The sequence below is a fragment of the Orcinus orca genome, chromosome 11, assembly GCF_937001465.1.
Source record: "Orcinus orca chromosome 11, mOrcOrc1.1, whole genome shotgun sequence".
Classification (NCBI taxonomy): Eukaryota; Metazoa; Chordata; class Mammalia; order Artiodactyla; family Delphinidae; genus Orcinus; species Orcinus orca.
In genome coordinates, this window is record NC_064569.1 from 85,380,322 (window position 1) to 85,403,656 (window position 23,335).

The 23,335-nt window shown below is 41.2% G+C and overlaps 2 protein-coding genes across 5 annotated transcripts in view; one reads left to right on the forward strand and one right to left on the reverse strand.

Annotated features, from left to right (window-relative positions):
- TXNRD1 (thioredoxin reductase 1) overlaps positions 1-23,335 on the forward strand; it is a 93,359-nt gene that overhangs the window by 47,187 nt on the left and 22,837 nt on the right. For all 4 annotated transcript variants that reach the window (XM_049694698.1, XM_033427586.2, XM_033427587.2 and 1 more), the window contains exons 5-10: positions 9,422-9,564; positions 9,978-10,093; positions 13,530-13,755; positions 16,016-16,108; positions 16,698-16,774; positions 18,064-18,220. In XM_049694698.1, coding sequence (XP_049550655.1) covers positions 9,422-9,564; positions 9,978-10,093; positions 13,530-13,755; positions 16,016-16,108; positions 16,698-16,774; positions 18,064-18,220 — 812 coding nt within the window. The remainder of the gene's footprint in view (positions 1-9,421; positions 9,565-9,977; positions 10,094-13,529; positions 13,756-16,015; positions 16,109-16,697; positions 16,775-18,063; positions 18,221-23,335) is intronic.
- LOC101288131 (kelch-like protein 15) lies at positions 1,128-3,367 on the reverse strand. The gene is given in 2 exon segments (XM_012532922.3): positions 1,128-2,371; positions 2,374-3,367. Coding segments are annotated over 2 exon segments (1,776 nt in total). The 5' UTR covers positions 3,041-3,367; the 3' UTR covers positions 1,128-1,262.

Here is a 23,335-nt window from a genome sequence, read left to right on the forward strand (position 1 = left end):
AAAAGCTGAGGGCTTACATCCCCAGTGCCACTAAATATTTTGTACTAAATAAACAAGTAGATATGACCAGTTAAGATTATAATTCTATTCCTTACCTCTAAGTCAAAACTGAGCTCAAATTTTCCACAAGTTGCTACTTTCCATTCAATAACAGATGCAGCAGCCTTATTGAATGTAAAGAATGGGAGTTGCACTTACTTTTAAGGGGCCTTTATTTAGGACTCTGGTATTACCTAAATTCTCTTTAAAAGTGCTTGCACGCTGCAGGGCCAGGGCTTGTCATATACCACTCCAATGCTCACTAAAAACAGGGTAACATTAAACAGACTGCAAAGAAAAACATTTTCAAAAAGAAGACATAACATCGATAAGCAACACTAACGTTTACTTTTGAAAATAAAACATAAAATGTTAGTTTTCATAAAACCATACATGTTTCAGGAATATAAGGAGTTTGAGTATTACTGAATCAGTATGGACTGAAGGTAGGCTACTCTGATACCAAACGAGGACTCCAGTTATTTTAACTTTCTAAAAATGTTAATACATGAAAAGACGTTACATCTAGAATACAACAAGTATGGCAAACTGTGTGTGCAAGTGCACTAGCTTAAAAATATAGAATCCTAACCACGCATAAAAGGGGCTGTGCCTTATATATTCATAAGATGTAAGCAAGTGTGGCTGTGCTTTCACTAACACAATGCAGATAAGAGAAGGCAGCTTAGAAATAGTGTTCTGAATATAAAAAAGTTAAATTTGTAGAAAATTTAAATTTTTGCATTTTCAGCAAAAAGCCATGCAAAAAGGTCAAGAGTTTTAAACTTAAAAAATAAAATCAAAAAGTCTAACAGACTGCAATACACCGAAATAAATGTTCAAAAAGATTTCAGATAGAGATAGGAACTGAAATTACATCCAGTGACACTTATCAGATCTTCTCTTAGAAGATGCATGACTCCTACACTGACATTTGAAAGAAATGTTTAAAGCATAACATCAACTTCCCAGATAAGTGAATCGTTCTATTAAACTCCTTCTGGAAGTAGTTTCAAGAGCTAGTGCTTAGAATTGACTTTTTGCATGAGTTTGAGGCCACTAAAAAGAAAAAAAAGGATGCGAGAACAGAATGAAAACATTTTCATGTATTAGACCAATGGCTTTGATAGTAAAACTAGTGAGGTTCTTCTTTATGTTTTTTAATTAACTACTTTGTCTCAAACAAATTTTTGTTTGGCTTTATTGAAGGGAGAAAGATGCCATTAGTTGCAACGTCTGACCTCGTCCAGTATATATTCTGGAAAATGCAGGTTGCATACTTGTAAACCATCCAGCTTGCAGGGCATCTGCGGGTACTCATCTTTCTTCCATTTGTTTTCATCCGGATCAAAAGTGAGAATAGAATAACTGTAATGACCATTGTAGCAAAGGCCTCCAAGAACCATTATCTGTTTGTCCAGCACAGTCACACCATGGCCACTTCTACCAATTGGCATGGACGCCAAGATGGTCCACTGATCAGTCTCTGGGTTGTACACTTCTGTGGAAGGGCATCCCTGAGACTCAAAAGAGGCCCTCAAGATCACACAGACACCACCGAAGACATAAAGCTTGCCGTTGTAAGAAATCATCTTGTGAAAACATCTAGCGTAATTCATTTTGCTCTTATTCTCCCAACAGTTGGTAACTACTTGAGTTCTCCTGGTCCGCTGTTCTATGGTCCCTTCTTTACTGGGGTCAAACACGCACACTTGTTTGGAGGTGGAAGATGAGGTGATTCCACCAGTGATAAACAACTTGTTACTGAGCACTGTCCCCTCATGTCCATACTTGTTAACTGGATAAGGATCCACAAATTCCCATTTATCATTGGTGATATCATATCTCTCTGTTGAATAGAAAGTCTCATCTCTGGTTCTGCCTGCTACAGCATAAATAAACTTTCCAATAACACCAACTGCAAATTCTGAACGTGGTACAGACATGTCTGCCATCCGGAGCCAAGAGTTTTGTCTCGGGTCATACCTGAACACTTTGGAAGAAGCATGGAATTTGCCGTCTGGGCCCAGTTCTTCCCCACCCAACAAGAACACGAAGTTATTCACGATAGCAAGGCAGTCCGGACGCAGAGGTACTTGTGGGCCCTCCAGTTCCCACCAGACTCTTGGTTTCTTTAAGAGAAGTATTTTACTGTTAACCATGCTATGTCCAATCATGCCTCGGAACACTGTAGTTTGGGGTTTGGCAGAGCGGATGCGGCTTGATTCCATGTCCAACAGAGGCTGCTGGTGAACGTTCTGAAAGTAATTCAAGGCTTGGTCAACTTCATAGCGCAGCTGTCGGGAGTATCTATAAAATTCTGATGTCTTAACCTGATGTTCTGAATGATGGTATCGGTATGTCTCCAGCGTCTTCTATCATGCCACAGCCAAGACTGCACAGCCTCGTACAGCTCTGTCTCTGGGAACCTGCTCAGATGATCATTATCCAAGTAAGACATGAGCTTCTCAAAGCTCAGATAAGACAGGAAGTCAGGCCTGGACATGAGTGGTACGAAGTTGTCTAGCAGAAAGGCGTCCAACTTCTCCCTGACTCCCTCGATGTTTACACCGAAATCATCTAAGAGTCTCATAATTTCTGCACAGTTTTCTAAGCAGATTTTTGCTAATAGAAAAGAGCAGCAGAACTTCACCACTTCTCTAAGTTGAACATACATGGCAGCCTGAAGAATATCATGAACAGTGCTCATACTCAGTTCTATAGTTCCATAGTACATATACTGAAGGACGTGGCTGAAACCGGTAGCAGTTAGACCTTTTAAATGAATTTTGTCCTGATCTCGCTCCCTCATATCTGCGGTAAACATAATTCTGAAGTAATCACTCTGGGTGGCCAAGAGTGCTTTATGGGCCTGGAACTGATGATCTTCAATAACCAGAGTGACATCAAGAAGCAATCCCTCCTCATACAGTGCTCTGAACCCAGCAGAGACCCTGGTGTCATGGATGGAGAAACAGAATCCTTCCACGTCCCCTGCCATGAATCACCTAACACAGCAAAGTATGCACAAGATGAAATTAATATCATAATTTTTATCAGCACTCCATTAATCCAAAAGCTATATACTTTCATTTTGGAAAGGTAGAACACAAAAGCGCTGTAAATGAACATGTGAAACAAAACCAACTTGTTCACAATCCATACCCTGGAAGCTCGGGGGTCCGTCCAGCCTCTAGTGGACGGCAGTCTGCATCAGGAAGAAGCGGGCCGGACGGTGGGCGGTCGGGCGCCGGGACGGCACTCAGCTGGCTCCTCGAACGTCTATAAGGGGCCGCTCCGGCGGGGGGCGAGTGTGCGCGCCTGCGGCCCCCATGAAACCAGTCCTGGGAAAGAAGACAGCGCTGAGACGCGATTCGAGACAGTCGGGATCTGCGCGAGGCAGAGCGGCGTCGGGGCCGGGCCCGGCCTTGCCAACGCCAGGGGCCTCGCAGCACCCGGCGGGGGTCGGCGGTAGGGCTGACTCGGGGCCTTGGGCAGAGAGAGGGGCTGGGGGGTCGCGGGCAGCAGCAGAGGTGCAGGCACTGGCGACGTCGACCACGGCGTCTCTGGGCTTCTCTCTCCATTCCATCTTATTCCAGTACATATGTAAACCTGCTGTCCCTGGAGGGAGATCCCGTTGTTCCATTTGGCAGACGAGGAGACTGAAGCTCTAGGGGGTGGGTTAGTGCGCCCGTGTCATAGCTGAGAAATTGGCAGCACTAAGGTTTAGACTGAAGCCTTACTGACTTCACAGCAGATGGAGTGTACACAAGTGGTGTTCTTTAAGCCTTCGTGGCTTCAGTGGCAATTCCTTTGTAGGACCAGAGTTTTAGGAGCTGTTGTAGTGGCAGGTACTTTCAGAGCTTTTGACATGGCTCTGTGTTTACCTCTCCTCACCATGGTCCCCCCAAAAGGGGCAAGTTCTATATGTGGTCTGTAGGCCATACTCCTCTGGGTCTTTGGGAGGAAAACCTAAGAACCACTCATTTTATTTTCTAACCACTCTCATAAGATCTGTGATCCGTCTCAGCCCCATCATTCCACACATACTCTTTTTACCAGTATTCTCAGTGAGACTTCTTTCCCCAGAGCACCTAGGGTTAAGATCCTTCCTTTGCCCCATTAAAGTGTAGGTTGTTAGCGTAGACAGACTTGGGCACTAGTGCTGACTCTGCTATGTACTACCTGTGTGGTGAGGATTAAATTCAACAGTGTGATTAAAATACCTGCCACTCAGTGAATGTTAGTTTCTGTCCCTTCCTCCTGGACTTGCTTCTTGTAACTCTTCCCTGTTCAGAGCGTCAGTAGATTGGAGCAGACTCCGCCAAGCACTTTTCTTGGCTCTTTGTTTAATGGGTTGTAGGAAACATTTGTGGATCTTACAGGAAGTTGTATATTTGAACAGTTTATTTCCCTCTTAAAGAGAAGGACATGTAACAAGAATACTAATCTGAAAAAGTCTAGTATTTATTGGGAAAAATAAGGTTGTTCCAAGCAAATTTTGATTTGTGCTGTAATAATTTCCATATAGTGTCTTCTTCATAGTGAATGCCACTGGCCCTTAAATCTCAATCAGTAACAGTTCTGGAGAGCTATAACTCAGAGCCATGAAAATGTTATTCATTCATATAAGGTCTAGTACTCAAATTGGTATGTAGAAGTAGTGGATGTTAGCTTCAAAACTGTCAACTCTTATGAAAAATGAAGTAGGTGGAACAGAATACTTAGTGTGGTTAGAAATGTAGGAAAGTACATATAATGGGTCTTTAGAATCTTTACGAGATAAGTATAGGCGTGTGCCAAATGAATTTTATTAACAGGGTCAACAAAGTATAATTCTAATAAATTCAGTAATCAGGTGGGTGGTAAAATATAACTTGAGGAATTGACGAACCTTCTTTCCAGTAACAGAATATATAGGTAGCTGTCACGTAACAATAGTAACTCCTTTACTTATTTATGTTGAACTTATTTCTAAATTACATGATGAGGAACTAATAAGTGTACAAAGACGAGGCAGTAAAGAAGCCACTACCAGCACAGTCCAGATCTGCACATTAAAGCCAGCAGAAGCTCCTGAATTCCGTGGGGTTTTAAAACTTGAACCAAATCAAAGTTATGTTATTTTTCTATCCCTACAGAAATTATTTATTCAACTAATTTAACAGTTTTAGTTAGCTCTGTGGTGTTTCTTCCCCTTTTCCAGATTTTAAGGTAGAAGCATATAACTTTGTATACCTCCCACCCCTGTACGCCTTTGTCAGCAGCAGCAATCCCAGGGTCTTTGACGCGAGCTGTTTGAAGAGCTGTGCCTACTGTTTAAATCCCCTCACTCTTCCTAAATGGAAGCCCGGTGGTTCGCTTACTGTCATCTTCAGCTTTCCTCATTAAGCCTCAGGAGCAGGCTGTGGCCTGGCTGTGGGAACCAGAGCTGGGCGTCACGGGAGTGGCCTGCTGTGCCTGCCGGGGCCAACACCAAGGGAGAGGGAGCCCACCAACTGGGGGAGCAGTTGTTGCCTCCCTCCTTTTGTGCTAAAACGCTTGTGGTGAAGAATACAGTGGATTTAGACAAACATCGCTTCGTCATTAGATCTTCAAGGAAGAAGGAAACTTGGAGGTGTATTTTTCAAATGAGAAACCCCTAGAGGCTGCTGGTCCGTGTTCCCAAGAGATGAAGCATGAAGGCTTATTTTGCATTTTTCAGAAAGAAACACATCTAATCTCATGTCCTGGACCAAAGAACAGCACTCCCGTTTTCTTGGAAGACTGCCCTCTCTGACACTGCAAATAGTTCTGAGCGTGGTGAAGGAGGAAGGGCCCTTTGGACCTGGACCAGGCAGCACAGCTGAATCTGCCTGGTGATGGGGTTGGGGTGGGGGGTGACATATCCAGGACTCAGCCTGTGATCTGCTCTTTTCCTAAAAGCTCCAAGCTGAGACTGTGCCGAGAAAAGAATTATGTGAGCTCAGTCATGTAAACTGGATGAATCGGAACTTTCTGAAAGATTTATTGGCTTCATATTTTTTCAGATTTATCTGTTTGAGTTCTCTTGTGCTCAGGAATTAAGTGTGCCTTTAAAAAATTAAGCGTTTGTGAAGTTTTAGGATCCCAGAGAAAGCAAGGTCATTGGTTTGCAGTTGGGGGCTTGCAGAATTTCTGGATGTACGTATTCTCCTACCACACACCTGAGGGTTCACATACATGTCTGTGCTGCCATGAGTTTATGTGTGGCCCTGGGCAGGTCACCCATCCTTCATTTCCCTGTGTATATAGTGGAAGGAATTTGTGCCCCTTCAGGGACTTTGAGGTGCAAGTGAGCAGGTGAGGCGAAGATGTAAGGATGCTAGTAGTTTGATTAGTATTGTCAAACCCAGGGGTGTACAGTAGGAGGGGGGCGGATCCGGGGCATCCGAGAGTTGGCTTTAAGACCCAGTTGCTGAGGTGGGCGTAAGGGCACACCCAGGTGAAATACAGGTCCTGCCTCGCCAGCTAGAATCCGCATCGCAGAGGCTCAGCATTGGATTACAGCTGGTAGACCAAGCAGCAGAGTCAGGAGGCCTAGGGGGAATGCTGGGCCATGCCAGCGGATGGGCTGAGTGCGGTTGGGGAGCATCCAGGTGGTATTTGGGAATGCAGGAAGGCAGTGGACTTGGGGCATTACTGGAAGGCAGGGCAGCCCTAGAGAACTGGTGTTCTGGGCATGTAATCAGTCCAACAAGGATCCATTTACTACCAGCAGGATGTAAAGTAGGAATTTGGATTTTATAAGACAGAAACTCAGTTATCAGAACGGAATGCAAGACCCAGGACCATAGGAGCAGGTGGAGGACCTTGGTGCTGAATCCTAAACTGGTGGGCTGCAGCTTTTATTTTTTTTAATTAATTAATTAATTAGTTTATTTTTGGCCGCGTTGGGTCTTTGTTGCTGCTTGCGGGCTTTCTCTAGTTGCGGCGAGCGGGGGCTGCACTTCGTTGTGGTGTGCAGGCTTCTCATTGCGGTGGCTTCTCTTTCTTGTGGAGCATGGGCTCTAGGTGCGCGGGCTTCAGTAGCTGTGGCTCTCGGGCTCTAGAGCCACAGGCTCAGTAGTCGGGGCGCACAGGCTTTGTTTCTCCGTGGCATGTGAGATCTTCCTGGACCAGGGCTTGAAACCGTGTCCCCTGCACTGGCAGGCAGACTCCCAACCACTGTGCCACCAGGGAAGTCCTTGGCAGGCGGATTCTTAACCACTAGTAGGCTGCAGTTTTTAAATTTCTTCTGCCTGAGCATAACCACACTAGAGATTGGTGCCTGCCTACTGTACCAGAGGATGAAGGAACTTTGGTAGAGAAAGGGGATTTAAGGAGTTTGGAAATCAGGTGGGGCCTGACAGTTACAAAGGAAGGCTTTAACAACAGAATTAAGGTTGAATTAGGTCTGATCATTGAATCTGAATTTCTGTCATTGAAATAATTTATTGGTACTATTATTTAGTCCCAGCTATGTCTTCTTTTAGAATATGGTATCTCCTGTAGGATTAGCAGAGTAGCATCCACTTAGTGCTTCTACCACTGTAAAGTTTCAGAAATTAATCTGGCCTTTGATCTGTTGTTTCTCCCTGGGGCTTTATTGGCACATTGCACTGGACAGTTCCTAATTGTAAGGAACTGTAGCGGAGGATAGCATCACTGGCCCTTGGGCATCCCTAATTCACAGTGATAGCCAAAGCCACCACCAAAAATGATGTCTGGGATTTGCTTAAAATATTTTAGTAAAAAGACGTATATGTAATGAGATTGGTAAAATGTTGGTAATTGTTGCAGCTAGTTGATTGGCAAGTGGGAGCGAGTTACACTATTCTGTTCCATTCCTGGTGGGGAAACAGTGAGTCCTGCCTCTTTTTTTTTTTTTTTTTTTTTTTTTCCGGTACGTGGGCCTCTCACTGTTGTGGCCTCTCCCGTTGCGGAGCACAGACTCCGGACACACAGGCCCAGCGGCCATGGCTCACGGGCCCAGCCGCTCCACAGCATGTGGGATCCTCTCGGACCGGGGCACGAACCCGTGTCCCCTGCATCGGCAGGCGGACCCTCAACCACTGCGCCACCAGGGAAGCCTCTGCCTCCGCTTTTTGTAGTGGTGGTGGACGGACACCGGATGGACAGGCTGGTTGAGGCTCCCTGCAGAATCCCTCACGCCCCAGCACGTAATCCTCCTGGCCTCATGACCACATGGCCTCCAAGGTCCCTTTTTTTTTCTCCCCAACTGAACTGATCTCTGAAGGTTTGCTCCAGTTCTGACATTTTATGGTTCTATTAATTGAATCTTTATAATCTGTGCTCTGGGAGGCCACAAGCCAATTTTTGTGCTGTCATTCCTACTTCCAGCGGCTGGCCACTGGTACTCATAGAATTGATTGCATCACTTCCTGCCTGACCAAGCTACTTAGCCCTGACCCTAAGACTCAGACGCTCATTTCTGTGACAGGCTTTCAATGCATGTTGATTCTCTTCTCCTTCCTTCCAAACCACAGCTTCCCCAGAACATGCCTTCTTCTACCACCAGAGTATATTTTACCCGTATCTTTTTTTTTTTTCATCATCATTGTTGAAGTTAGTAATGAATGAATGACAGGATTGATTTTTATCCATTGAAATTCAATATTATATTAGTGCCTTGGCTCAAAGGATTCATTTTATGGTAGAATTTTAAGACTCTTCCTTTCTTTGGTGAGATGGGAAGTTTGGGAGGCAATGAGGCAGGCTCTTAAACTTCTCTGTCTAGACTAGGGATCAGCAAACTTTTTCTGTAAAGGGCCAGATAGTAAATATTTTAGGCTTTGTGGGCCATCTGGCTTACGTCACAACTGCTCACCTCTGCAGTTGTTGCATGAAGGCAGCCCTGGACAATACGGAAATAAATGATCGTGGCTGGATTTCAGTAAAGCTTTATTTACAGAAAAGGTAATTGGCTGAATTTGACTGGTGGGGCCTTAATTTGCCAGCCCCCTGGTCTAGACACTGTTAACCAGTTTGGTAACTCCAAATCTGGCTACACCAGAATCTCTTAGAGATTGTTACACATTCAGAATCTTAGGAATCTTAGGTTCTCAAGAACCTAAGTACCTTGTTACCCCAGCAGTCAGTGTTCCCAATCCAAGGTACAATTCCCATTCGTTTCTAGATAAAGAAGAAAAAGCTTTGGGTATGGTTATTTTAGTCTTAAGAACTGCCAGAGATTCTGCACTATTTAATTGTCTGGTAGTTTTCTAAAAGGGAAAAATAGTTGAAAAGATTGTTTATGTGCTTGAAATGAAGGACTTGCCCTTTTAGACTAAATAGTTACCGAGAAATGATATTTACCAGGTGGCAGCAGAAAAGCTAAACATTTTGTCTTACTCTCGTGCAGTGAAACATGACTGGGAGAGAATGACAGAAGCTGTCCAGAATCACATTGGCTCTCTAAACTGGGGCTACCGTGTGGCTCTGCGGGAGAAAAAGGTCACCTATGAGAACGCATACGGGCAGTTTGTTGGGCCTCATAGGATTAAGGTAACCATGTGACAGTGTACGTAGCTGTTTTTGGTGTGTTTTTAAGCTTTTGTTGGGGGAGGAAAAGAGAAGGTGATTATCCTAATAAAGATGATGGCCACTGTGACCCAGACCGTCCAGTTTGGTGATTTTGCAATTACTTCTTAGGGACTTTCTCTTGTGGTGTAGTAAAGGGTAATCTGGATTTGGGGCCACATTAGCTGGATTTGAGTCTTGGCTCTGTCGCTTCCTAGCATTGGGACTTTGAGCGATCCCTTAACTACTCAGAGTCTTAGTATCTCTTTCTTACTGCATTAGCAAATTTTTATGAGGATCAAATTGGGCAATGTGGTAAAACAGCCTTTTTAATTATAACGTTTACAATTCTAAAGGATAATAATTTATTAAGAATTGACATATTGGTTCCTTCATAGGCAACAAACAACAAAGGCAAAGAGAAGATTTATTCTGCAGAGAGATTTCTCATTGCCACTGGTGAAAGGCCACGTTATTTGGGTGTCCCTGGTGACAAAGAATACTGCATCAGCAGGTAAGGACAAATTGCAGGGAGAAAAGGGGATTTTTGCTTTTTCTTCAAACCCATTTAATCCTTTTCCTGAAACTTAGTTTTTCCACCACATTTTTGTCCAGAGGGACAGGGAATTAGGAAAAAGAGAAAGGAAAAACTATTTTAAACCAGAGAACATTAAAATTCAGAACTATAAACATTGGTCATCTTATCACCAAGAGTTAATATCGCTGCTAACATATAGATACATGCTTACAATATTTATATTTGAAATTTATATTTGTGTGAGTATATGTTATACGTGTATACTATATAAAACCAGATGGATATTCACATTTTATAAAATAATTGATAGATACGTTTTTGTTTTTCCAAAACTAGAATCATATATTACCTTTATGTAGATGCTAAAAAAATTAGAGGATAGCAGGCCATTTAGGTTTCTCAGATCCTAGTTTTTCCTTACTCCTTTGCCATTTGTATGGTTGCATTGTCAGTGTAGAGGGACCTTCTGAAATCAGTGAGTCAAGCAGGAAGGTTTTGCTGTGTGGTTTATTTTTGTCCATCGAGTGATAATAATGGTGACATTATTGTTCAGGAGTTTTGAATTATGAAGTCATTAAGACATTGTTGATAAGTATGTCTTCTTGGATGCTTTTTGCCCAGGACTTACATGGTTTTCTGATGGTGTTATAAATTACTTGTTTTCAGGCTTTTTTTTTTTTTTTTTTCCCCAGGCTTTTTTTTCTTTTGTAATAGGAGTTTATCCTTTGAGCCTCATCGGGGGCAGCTCAGATGACAACTCTTGTCATTGCTGTCTTGGATGGGCTCCCTTCTCATATTTTAAAAAACTCATCTCCCAACAATGCTTTTATGATCTCTTATGTCTTGTGTCTTCCTCATTCTGCTAGAAGATTCTGTCAGGTTTTACTTTTTTTTTTTAACATCTTTATTGGGGTATAATTGCTTTACAATGGTGTGTTAGTTTCTGCTTTATAACAAAGTGAATCAGTTATACATATACATATGTTCCCATATGTCTTCCCTCTTGCGTCTCCCTCCCTCCCACCCTCCCTATCCCACCCCTCCAGGCTGTCACAAAGCACCAAGCCAATATCGCTGTGCCATGCGGCTGCTTCCCACTAGCTATCTACCTTACTACGTTTGTTAGTGTGTATATGTCCATGACTCTCTCTCGCCCTGTCACAGCTCACCCTTCCCCCTCCCCATAACCTCAAGTCCTTTCTCTAGTAGGTCTGCATCTTTATTCCTGCCTTACCCCTAGGTTCTTCATGACATTTTTTTTTCCCTTAAATTCCATATATATGTGTTAGCATACGGTATTTGCTTTCTCTTTCTGACTTACTTCACTCTGTATGACAGACTCTAGGTCTATCCACCTCATTACAAATAGCTCAATTTCGTTTCTTTTTATGGCTGAGTAATATTCCATTGTATATATGTGCCACATCTTTTTTATCCATTCATCTGATGATGGGCACTTAGGTTGTTTCCATCTCCGGGCTATTGTAAATAGAGCTGCAATGAACATTTTGGTACATGACTCTTTTTGAATTATGGTTTTCTCAGGGTATATGCCCAGTAGTGGGATTGCTGGGTCATATGGTAGTTCTATTTGTAGTTTTTTAAGGAACCTCCATACTGTTCTCCATAGTGGCTGAACCAATTCACATTCTCACTAGCAGTGCAAGAGTGTTCCCTTTTCTCCACACCCTCTCCAGCATTTATTGTTTCTAGATTTTTTGATGATGGCCATTCTGACTGGTATGAGATGATATCTCATTGTAGTTTTGATTTGCATTTCTCTAATGATTAATGATGTTGAGCATTCTTTCATGTGTTTGTTGGCAGTCTGTATATCTTCTTTGGAGAAATGTCTATTTAGGTCTTCTGCCCATTTTTGGATTGGGTTGTTTGTTTTTTTGTTATTGAGCTGCATGAGCTGCTTGTAAATTTTGGAGATTAATCCTTTGTCAGTTGCTTCATTTGCAAATATTTTCTCCCATTCTGAGGGTTGTCTTTTGGTCTTGTTTATGGTTTCCTTTGCTGTGCAAAAGCTTTGAAGTTTCATTAGGTCCCGTTTGTTTATTTTTGTTTTTATTTCCATTACTCTAGGAGGTGGGTCAGAAAGGATCTTGCTGTGATTTATGTCATAGAGTGTTCTGCCTATGTTTTCCTCTAAGAGTTTGATAGTTTCTGGCCTTACATTTAGGTCTTTAATCCATTTTGAGCTTATTTTTGTGTATGGTGTTAGGGAGTGATCTAATCTCATACTTTTACATGTACCTGTCCAGTTTTCCCAGCACCACTTATTGAAGAGGCTGTCCTTTCTCCACTGTACATTACTGCCACCTTTATCAAAGATAAGGTGTCCATATATGCGTGGATTTATCTCTGGGCTTTCTATCCTGTTCCATTGATCTATCTTTCTGTTTTTGTGCCAGGACCATACTGTCTTGATTACTGTAGCTTTGTAGTATAGTCTGAAGTCAGGGAGCCTGATTCCTTCAGCTCCTTTTTTCATTCTCAAGATTGCTTGGCTATTCGGGGTCTTTTGTGTTTCCATACAAATTGCGAAATTTTTTGTTCTAGTTCTGTGAAAAATGCCAGTGGTAGTTTGATAGGGATTGCATTGAATCTATAGATTGCTTTGGGTAGTAGAGTCATTTTCACAATGTTGATTCTTCCAATCCAAGAACATGGTATATCTCTCCATCTCTTTGTATCATCTTCAATTTCTTTCATCAGTGTCTTTTTATAGTTGGTTTTCATATTATAAAACCCATATGTTGAAAGTTTTCCCCACCCCTCTCCCCACTCTTCTTTTTTTTTTAATATTTATTTATTTGGCTGTGCTGGGTCTTAGTTGCTGCATGTGGGATCTTTTAGATGCAGCATGCGGGATCTAGTTCCCTGACCAGGGATCGAACCTGGTCCCCCTACATTGGGAGTGCGGAGTCTTAACCGCTGGACCAGCAGGGAAGTCCCTCTCTCCCCCGCTTGATAATTGGTGTTGTAGGTGAGGGGAAGTAACACCGGGTTTGTACCTCAGGGAGAGCTGAGTGGTGGGAGGAGGGTGGGAGTTTGGGTTTGCAAATGTATGGTTGTAAACACGTAAGTGGAGAATTATTCTGGATAGTACAGAATAAATGTGTTTGACTGGGAGTTGGGCTAATGTCAGAGTTGTATGGTTTACTGTGCTCAGCCATGGTAGCTCGAGCTGCTTCCAGAGCAGCTAAGTGGCAAGAAAGGAGAGTGTCTAAGACTTTATAAAATCTCAAATATTATGTGTGTAGCTAATTGAATGTTTTTAATTTTAAAAGTGTCTTGTTCTTAGGAAAGTAAAAAGGTCTACTTTGATATGGTCATTATTCACATATGAACATTTTTCTCTTCTTTCTTTTCTTCCTTTTAAAAAAAATTTTTTCTTTTTCAGTGATGATCTGTTCTCTTTACCCTATTGCCCGGGTAAGACCCTGGTGGTTGGAGCATCCTACGTTGCTTTGGAATGTGCTGGATTTCTTGCTGGCATTGGTTTAGATGTCACTGTTATGGTACGGTCCATTCTCCTAAGAGGATTTGACCAGGACATGGCCAACAAAATTGGTGAACATATGGAAGAACATGGTATCAAGTTTATAAGACAGTTTGTACCAATAAAAGTAAGTGGGGTTGCCTATATGTTTGTTGATTTTATACTCATGTTAAAAGGCAAGAGAAGAGAGTTGGGGTGAGTGATAGAAGCCTCTTTTCGGCATTATAAACCATTGGGAATGCTGTAATTCCTCAACTTGTGTGATTTAGGTGTATAAACTGGTACCTTCCTACCACCTAAATAGCTTTGTTCTTGTTTGCAGATGAATAATTTCCTTCCCTTCTCAACTTTACCACCTTTATTAGTTCTCTTCTGCTTAATGCTTTCCTTTATGCATTCCATTATTTTATTATCTTTGGTCTATTATACTTGTTTCGTTCTACATACCAGTTATTTAAATAAGAGTTTAAGATGACTGATTTTTTTTTTTTTCTTGCAAAAGACATTTCTACTTTGTATACAGTGTAGTCCACAGATGCATTGTATTATTCTGGCCTCCCTGGAAGTGATTATCTAATTTTGTTATGTGGGCTGGCCTGTTTTGCTCATTTAATCTTCTTTTGAAAATGCTGAATAATATGCCAAGTTATATTTGAGACTTGTTAACATTACCACAAATGTTTTGATACATAAGAGTGGCAAAATCGATCACTTTGCATACCTCAAAGTAACAGTTTCCTTTAGGGCAAGTAAGGATGGGACAGTTTTGTTAAAATTAAGGAATTTTAGCTGTCATTTTAAAAATTGCTTATTGGGTTAATAACATAGGTTTTCTGTGGGACCATGAATCTCTTGATGCCGATAATCTCTTGATGAGCGTGGGCATCAGAATGACTTGGGTGCAAACGCTGTTCTCCCAGTTTCTTACTATTATGACTCTGGGAGAATTACTTAACTTCTCTGGGCCTCAGTTTCTTCTGTAAAATGATGATAATTGATAGCACCTATCTTAGAGTTCTCATGAAGATTGCATTAGCATTACAACGATGATTAGAAAACGACAGCTGTATGTATATGCTATACTGATAGAAAAGTGGCGTCTTCCTTTATAATATCTTAACATTTGGGGCATTGTAGGCCCTTTGAGAATGTGGTGGACTATCCCTAGTGAAATAAGCTTGTGTCTGTGTACATAATATCTTGCTGGGGTTACCAGGGTGTCCCTGATCCCCGTAGGCAGGTGGTGAACGCTGGCTGTATTATAAAGTGACCCAGTGGACGAAGCCTTCTGTGGAGAGGAGGGAGAGAGAATGCATTTTAGGCAAGAATATAGCATGTGCAAAAAGGCCATGGGGAATGAAATTGTTCTAAAGGCAGAAAATGTGCTAGTTACAGGAAAGGCCTGACTGGAACACAGAAGTGAGTGAGGCAGAAAGGAATTTGAGGGAGGGATGAGGCCTTTAATATGTTTAAGCAAATCTAAGCCATGGACCAATTCACTCTTCTCCAAAAATTAGAATATTTTAATTTAAACGGAAAGACATTTCCAGTATGTTCAAAGGGGCTTAACTACGTAAGAAAGGAAGGGAATTTTAGAAGGGAATCTTTACTATTTGTTGATGTTGAAAATAAAATGACGCTTCACAGTTTTCCCATACAGAGTGTATTGTATTTTAAAGGTAGGGTAGAAATTGCAGTTGATTTTATGGGTCTCTTCAGTAAGTATTATACAGAAACCCATGATTTGGCTGTTGACGTCTATGTGTAGTAGGTTAATATGTTCAGACTCATTTGCCAGAGCACAAGTACCAGGGCTTGCTCAGCCTTCCTACGTCCTCACCTGAAGACAACCCCTAGTTATGACAAGCACACATACCTCCTCACCCACTATGATTTTTAGGGCTTTCTGGCTCTTATCTGTATCGTGATTGATCTATTTCCGTGTCTATTCTTTGTTGACAAAGCTGAACATATGTAGTCAAAAGGGAGTGTACGGATGTGAGCAGCATGGGATTAATGGTTCTGGGTAAGTCATAAGATAGGAGCCTGGCAGAAGCAGTAAGTCATTGGTTTAATTTTAGAGACTGTAGTGTACTTTCTCTGGCTTTCTCCTTTCCTGCTTTCTCTCTGAATTTTATTCCGTTTGAGAACTATTTGAAGGAAAGCCCCTCTAGCAAACATTAAGCAGTGAGAAAGAAGGAAATACATAAAAGAACCACATGTCATCCTAAAGATGTTAATGCGAGGGAGGTGGGACATAAAAGACCTTCCAAGCCAAATTTCATGTTTTAACTTCGGTTTAACCAGATAGAAGGAGAGGACATAATTAGCCATCTTGATACTGATACATGTCTTTATCGTGGAGTAAAACTTTATCACTTTTGTAGGTTGAACAAATTGAAGCAGGGACACCAGGCCGACTCAGGGTGGTAGCTAAGTCCACTGATAGTGACAAAACCATCGAAGGAGAGTATAATACGGTAAGGAATGGACCTCGGTCCTACTTAATTAGAAAACAGATAGTGTGCTCACTGGATGTTTGCTGGGTTGCTAGTTCCAAAACCCTTGGTTCTGTTCCTATTCTAAGACACCTTTATTACTTATGATATTATAATTTGTTTTGGTATAGGGATGGATTCAAATATTCTCCACTATAACTTAAATACTGTTTATCAGATGGCTATTAAAAGGTATCAACATTTAAAAATGAGCTAGAATTTCTCTGCTCCATGTTCTTTCATTTTCCCAGCCCACCACTTTAAAAAAATAACTTATTTCAGTCATAGGCTATGCTGTCTTTGTCGCTATACTTGGCTAGACTTATTAAGGAATTGTTAACTCCCTTTTTCTTAACAAGAAATGGGTAAGACTTTTTACTATGTCATGTTTAGAAGATTTAATTTAAATGATTTTGATTTGTTTAAACTCTTGCATTATTATCTTAATAGAATATGTCTTTCCAGGTCTGGAAAATGAATCACATCGCCTTAATAAACAGAAAAAAATATGATTAAATAACTCATGCAAAGCCTTTCTATTAACAGTCACTATATATTAATAATTTTTCAGGTATTGCTGGCAATAGGAAGAGATGCTTGCACAAGGGAAATTGGCTTAGAAAACGTGGGGGTAAAGTTAAATGAACAGTAAGAAAAAATCTTTATTATGTTTTATTAAGTACTATTTCAGTTATTTATAAGATCGATTAATACTGGAGTTTTAGATTTTAAAGTTAGTTTTTACCATAGTTGGAGCGTTCCCTTTTTAAGCTTAGAAGACTCTTCTTTCAGTGCCAGTCATGATATTTCCTATTTGTCTTTTTCTTTTTTTCCTTTTCAAAATCTAAATGAGAGGTACGCTGGCTTGCATTTTGTTTCTTCAATGTATATGTGTACAGAAAAAGATCCAACTTCCCAGTGAATTGCAGGTATATGCTTTGAAAGCTTCATTGAATATGCAGATCTGAACCATGTTCAAAGCTACCTAGTTTTAGGATCACTAGAGTGGTCGCTACATTTCTAGTGACAGCTATGAGTCTGAAAACTTTGATGTTTTATAAGTTAAAATCCCTTTGGACTATACCACTGCACTGGGTAATTGAGACTCTGTTGTCTGCTTACAGGAGTAGCATGGGGTATTTCCCAGTATCACCCTTCTTATATCCAAGTAAAAACAAGTGCTCTGAGAGGCTAGCTGCCTTGGAAATTGAAAATACAGGGTGCCCCCTCTACCCCCTTCCAGGAATAACATTTATACAGAAGAGATTTCTTAATCTTAATGCGAACATTTTTGCTTTATTATTTTCTTTCCCCTTTGGGTTGGAGAGACAAAGGAGTTGGGGAGGTCTGATAAGATTTAGCAGACCAAGTGTTCCACCATTTTAACAACCTACTCGCCTGTTTCCAACTGGGGCCAAGGTTTAGATTTTGTATAATGTTAACACTTATTCTGTAATTACTGGACTCCGTGGACTACTGTGCTTAATGTTTTATACACATTCTCATTCAGTCCTCACAACCCCTTAAGGTAGATGATGGTATTCTTTTTCTTCTCACCAATTATTCCCATTATCATTATTCCCATTTGATAGGTGGGAAAATGAGGCTTAGAGATGTTAAATAGCCCTCCCAACATCACAGAGGTAATAACTAACAGACCTGGTTATCACACTTTAGAATCCTCATTCATTCTTAACCAGTGTGTTCTACTTTTCCCATCCCAGGGTTTCTTACAGTTTTCTTATTCCTCTGATTTTCAGAATAGCTAGAATTTCTAAGCTTTTGGTTCCTCTGAGTTTTGTTGTTGTTTTGGTAATACATGAGAACATTGCCCTCAGTTAGAGCCACAGTTTGGGGCTTCTTTGGGAGAAAGGGGATTTTGATCTACTTACTGAATAGTGGTAATTGATGATGATTTTAACTGAATGAATTTGCAGGACTGGAAAAATACCTGTCACGGATGAAGAGCAGACCAGCGTGCCTTACATCTATGCCATTGGCGATGTGTTAGAGGGGAAGCTGGAGCTCACCCCAGTGGCAATCCAGGCAGGAAGGTTGCTGGCGCGGAGGCTGTATGGGAGCTCCACTGTCAAGGTGAGTGTTGGGGCTGTCACCACGGACATGCTGTTGTAATGGTACCTCCCGGTGCTCTGTGTAGGGTGGTTGTGAAGTTTTCCAGGTCTTGAATAATTTAGTTGTTTTGATGATGGCATCCTAGATGTGCTTTATTAACTCTATTCCAGACAAGACATTGCTAAGACCACTGTACCTTTGTGATTTATTATGGAAATTGTCACTCTTAGAATCACACTAAGAATAAAATGAGCCTGGTTAATCAAGTTTCAGCACTATTATGTTCCATATACTCCTAATAGTTGCACTTTACATCAATTTCATTATTACCAATTTGAGTTATAATTTTCTAAATCTTTTTATGGCCCCTGTCTAGGCTGCAAAAGGATTTGGGGATCTAGGTAGCAATGTCAATGTGCAGAGCTATTTAAACCAATATTCAGGCTTTATTCCCCTGTCCTTTCTAAAAGCAGATCTTCTGCTCTTGGAATGTTGAATATGTAAGTGATTTTAAAAGTCATTGCAGGAAATGGAAACTCTTGGTTGTGTCTCATGGGACTAGATGGCAAGAAAAGAATAAATATGCTCTAATTAGTTTTTTAAGACCTTTTAAAGAACAGTTTTAGGTTCACAGCAAAATTTAGAGGAAGGTATAGAGGTTTCCCTTATATCCCCTACCCATTACCAACGTTCCTTCCCTAACTATTTTTTTAAAAGGATTCTAGAAATATCGATTGTAAAGAATTTAGTCACTACCCATTTTCCTTGTGCATAAGTCATCATGGGTTGATTTAGTTTGGTTACAGCCACTGAAACTTCAAAGAATACTGCTTGTAGAATTTGTGACAAGCATTTTGAAAGTACCTGGGGTTGGTTTGGATTGTAGCATGATAAAATCTTATGTTTTGAGGATAACAGGATTGAGGTTAAAAAGGGTTTTTAATCCAGGGTTGTCTGATCATCCAGGGAATAGTAGTTGGTTCATATCACTGTTTTTTTGTGTGTGTGTGGTACGCGGGCCTCTCACCGCTGCGGCCTCTGCTGCCGCTGAGCACAGGCTCCGGACGCGCAGGCCCAGCGGCCACGGCTCACGGTCCCAGCCGCTCCATGGCACGTGGGATCCTCCCGGACCGGGGCATGAACCCGCGCCCCCCGCATCGGCAGGCGGACCCTCAACCCCTGCGCCACCAGGGAAGCCCCCATATCACTATTTGAAATAAACTTATCTACCTCTTTAACTGTTGGAGTTTTTGAGTAATGGTGAACCAAGAAAGGGGTATTCAGAAATAAAATGTGAGGTGCATTTGTTTTTGACCTTGAGTCCTTGTGATTTCCTAAAATGGAAAGAGATTTTTTTTATACCAATAATAACCAGAGGGCAAATATACAAAAATCTGGTACTAAATAAATTTAAAATTATTGTAGCACAAAATTCCTTAAAAAAAAAATAGTGAATCCACTTACTTTGGACATATTCTTCTGTGTGTGAGAATAGTACTGTATTCTAGCATCTGCCAGGTAGAGCAAATTCTTAAAGTGCCTTAAGCTTTTATCAGCATCAGAATTTAATGTAAATTGAAATTAAAGGACTCTTTTTTTGTTGTTTGTTCTTTTTCCCCCGTTTTTAGTCTAACTAATATGACAAGTGCTTTACCGAACAGGAAAATAAACAGGTGGTGCTAAGTCCCTGAGTTTGAAATCTCACCAGTCTGTCCTTCAAATATAGTAAACAAAGCTGAAATGCTAATAGGTATCTAGGTTAATTGTATTTGGGGAAATTACACAGTTTTGTTTTGTTTTTAAAGAACTGCATAATCCTTTTAATTTTGCCCAGTATGTATTAATAGAACATTCCCACATATCTGAGAACGTCAGAGGATCCACATCTGCCTTCCTTCCTTTTTTTTTTTTGGCGTTATGCAGGCCTCCCACTGCCGTGGCCTCTCCCGCCGCGGAGCACAGGTTCCGGATGCGCGGGCTCAGCGGCCATGGCTCACGGGCCCAGGCGCTCCACAGCATGTGGGATCCTCCCGGACCGGGGCACGAACCCGTGTCCCCTGCATCGGCAGGCGGACTCTCAACCACTGTGCCACCAGGGAAGCCCTAGCATCTTTATTATTACTTAAAGTGGTTCTTTGTAAATCAGTTCAATTTTACAGTAAAACTATTTTATGTGGAAACTACAGAGAAACCACGGTACACATATCTGCAACTTGAGGATGGGTTGTGTTCTAGAAGCTTATTACGTTGTTTATTGTGAAAACTGCAAAGTATTTTATCCAAATAAAGTATTAAAAACAAGGATTACATTTCTCAGGTTAGGCCACAATAGTCTATTTAAGCCAATTGGAAACTGAATTTTGAGACCAAGGAGAAAAAATGTCTTTTATGTGGATCCAGATTTCCGTCTGATATACCATTTTCTGCCTGAAGAACTTCCTTTAACAGTTGTTTAGTGCATGTCTGCTCAAGGGGAATTCCTTGGCTTTTTTATTTTTAAGTTTATTTTGCCTTTATTTTTTTGAAGATATTTTTGCTGAATATAGAATTCTAGATTTACAGTGTGTATTTAAGTATTTGCCCATTGTCTTCCGGTTGCATAGATTCTAAAGAGAATATGCCCTCATTTTTATCTTTGTTCCTCTTAAGTTTTTCTTTTTAATCACTGTTTTTTAGCATTTTGATCATTGCATGTTTCGGCATTCTGCTGGTGGTGTGTAGAGATTTGGGGTTTATCTGTTCATAGTTTTCATCAAATTTGGAAATTTTTTAGCCATTCAATTTTTCTGCTTTCCCCCTCTTTTTTCCCCCTCAGCCTCACATTAATGAATGTTGGTTCCCTCAGTGGATCTCTAATGCTCTGTTCATGTTTTTTCTCCCTGTTTCTGTGCTTTATTTTTTTTAGAGAGCCTATTGCAATGTCTTCAAGTCCACTGATCTTTTCTTTTGCACTGTCTTGGGATATAAATCCCATTCTGTGTAGTTTGCACTTCAAGCAGTTTCTTTCATCTCTACGAGTTTTACTTATTTAAAATATATTTTCCTTTTTTCTCCTCAGCGGATTCCTATTTTTCTCTAGTTTCTTGAGTCTACAGAACACATTTATAATAGCTCCTTTTTTAAAAAAAACAAAAATATTTATTTATTTAATCTTTGTCTGTGTTGAGTCCCCGCCGCCGTGCACAGGCTCCCTCTAGTGCATCGAGCAGGGGCTACTCTTCGTTGCGGTGCGCGGGCATCTCATTGCGGTGGCTTCTCTTGTTGCGGAGCTCACAGCCTTCAGTAATTACGGGCTTCAGTAATTCCGGCACGCGCGCTCAGTAGCCGTGGCTCGCTGACTCTAGAGTGCAGGCTCAGTAACTGTGGCGCAGAGGCTCAGCTGCTCCATGGCATGTGGGATCCTCCCAGACCAGGGATCAAACCCGTGTCCCCTGAATTGGCAGGCAGACTCCCAACCACCACGCCACCAGGGAAGTCCTTATAATAGCTCTTTTAATGTCCTCTGCTAATCCCCTTCTCTCTTTTGCGATGTCTGTTTCTGTTGATTGATTTTCCTCTTGGTATTAGTTTGTGTGTTCTTGCTCATTTGCATGTTGTGTTACTTTGGATGGATGCAGACTTTGTGCATTTTACACTGTTGGGGGCTGGGTTTTGTTGAATTCCCTTATATAGTGTTGGACTTTGTTCTGGTGGCCCGTTATGTTACAGGGGATTAATTTTATCCTCGTGTAGCTTGCTTTTCAGTTTTTTTAAGGTTTGTCAACAGCAGCCTTTCATTTAGGCCCAATTTAGTTCCACTACTCAATTGTTGCCCTTTCAAGGACTCTGCCCCCGTTCCTCTTACTACGAACTCTCTCTACTCTGGCCTGTGGGAACAGAAACTGATTCCCATCCTGTAAGAGCTCTGGTCATTTGGGGGCTCACTGATTTCCAGTGGTTCTTTCCTCACCCTTGAGTGCTTTCCTCTGGCATCCATTTACAGATCAGTCCTCAGCCCAAATCTCAGGAGGCCCTCTCTGCAGATCTTAAGTTCTCCTTGTGCAGCTCTACCCACTTTGGTGTTCTGCCCTGCGGCTTCGGGCCACATTGGCTTCCCTGAACTGGGATCTCTGTCTCCATAACTCAGGAAGACCCTGCACTCTGTTCCCTCTCTTTGCACCAAGCCCTGGAAACTGCTCTGGGCAGGAGACTAGAGCAATCGCTGGTCTCACCTCATTTGTTTCCCTTCTCACAGGGACCACAGTGCTGCACACCCTACCATCAGTGTCTTAAAAAGTATTGCATATTTGTCCCGTTTTTTAGTTGTTTAAAACAGGAAGTAAACCTGGTCCATTATGGCTGTAAGTGGATGTCTGCCTTTACTTTTGAATCGGAATTCCAAGGATTTGTGCTCTTTTTAGAGAAAAAAGACTATATATGCTATTTCTAGAGGGAGGCACATTTTAAAAATCTCACCCTATGGTGTTAGAGAGGGAGAATTGTATTTTTCATATTTTAAGCGCTTACCTTAAATTTAGGCTTTACCTCTATGTCCAAATGTGACTGGGTAGGTTTTTACCAAATAGCATTGGCAAACATATCTGGCACTTACATAATTACATTTTTCACAATTCACATCAGCATATCAAAGGCTCTGAGGAATCTGATAGTTGAGAAACCTGTTTATTTGCTAATTACAGCATTTTACAAACTTGTTTCACTTCAGAACCCTTCCGACATCTACGCCTATTAAAATGTGCTTTGGAAATACTGTCATAATCATGAACTTTTTTGTTGCTGTGGCCTTCATTACCATTTTAATGGCTGCATAAGATTGCATTGGAAATATGTACTACAGCATCACTTCCTTATTTGCATTTTAAAGCCGCTCCAATATTGCCACTGTTGATGAGAACTGCGGCATTGCTCAATTAATGCATGTGGCTTTTGCTATATATTAAATTATTATTATAGATTTCTAAAAGTGGTGTTATTGGGCCAAAAATTATTAAATGTTCTTATGGCTCGTGATTTGTATTGCCTGATTGATTTTCCAATAAAGTCTGTTAACTTCTGCCACTGATAATAGGAGACTTTAAGCATTGGGTGCACTGGTGGTGTTTTTGGCTGCTTTATGTAAGGGAGAGAAAGGATGTC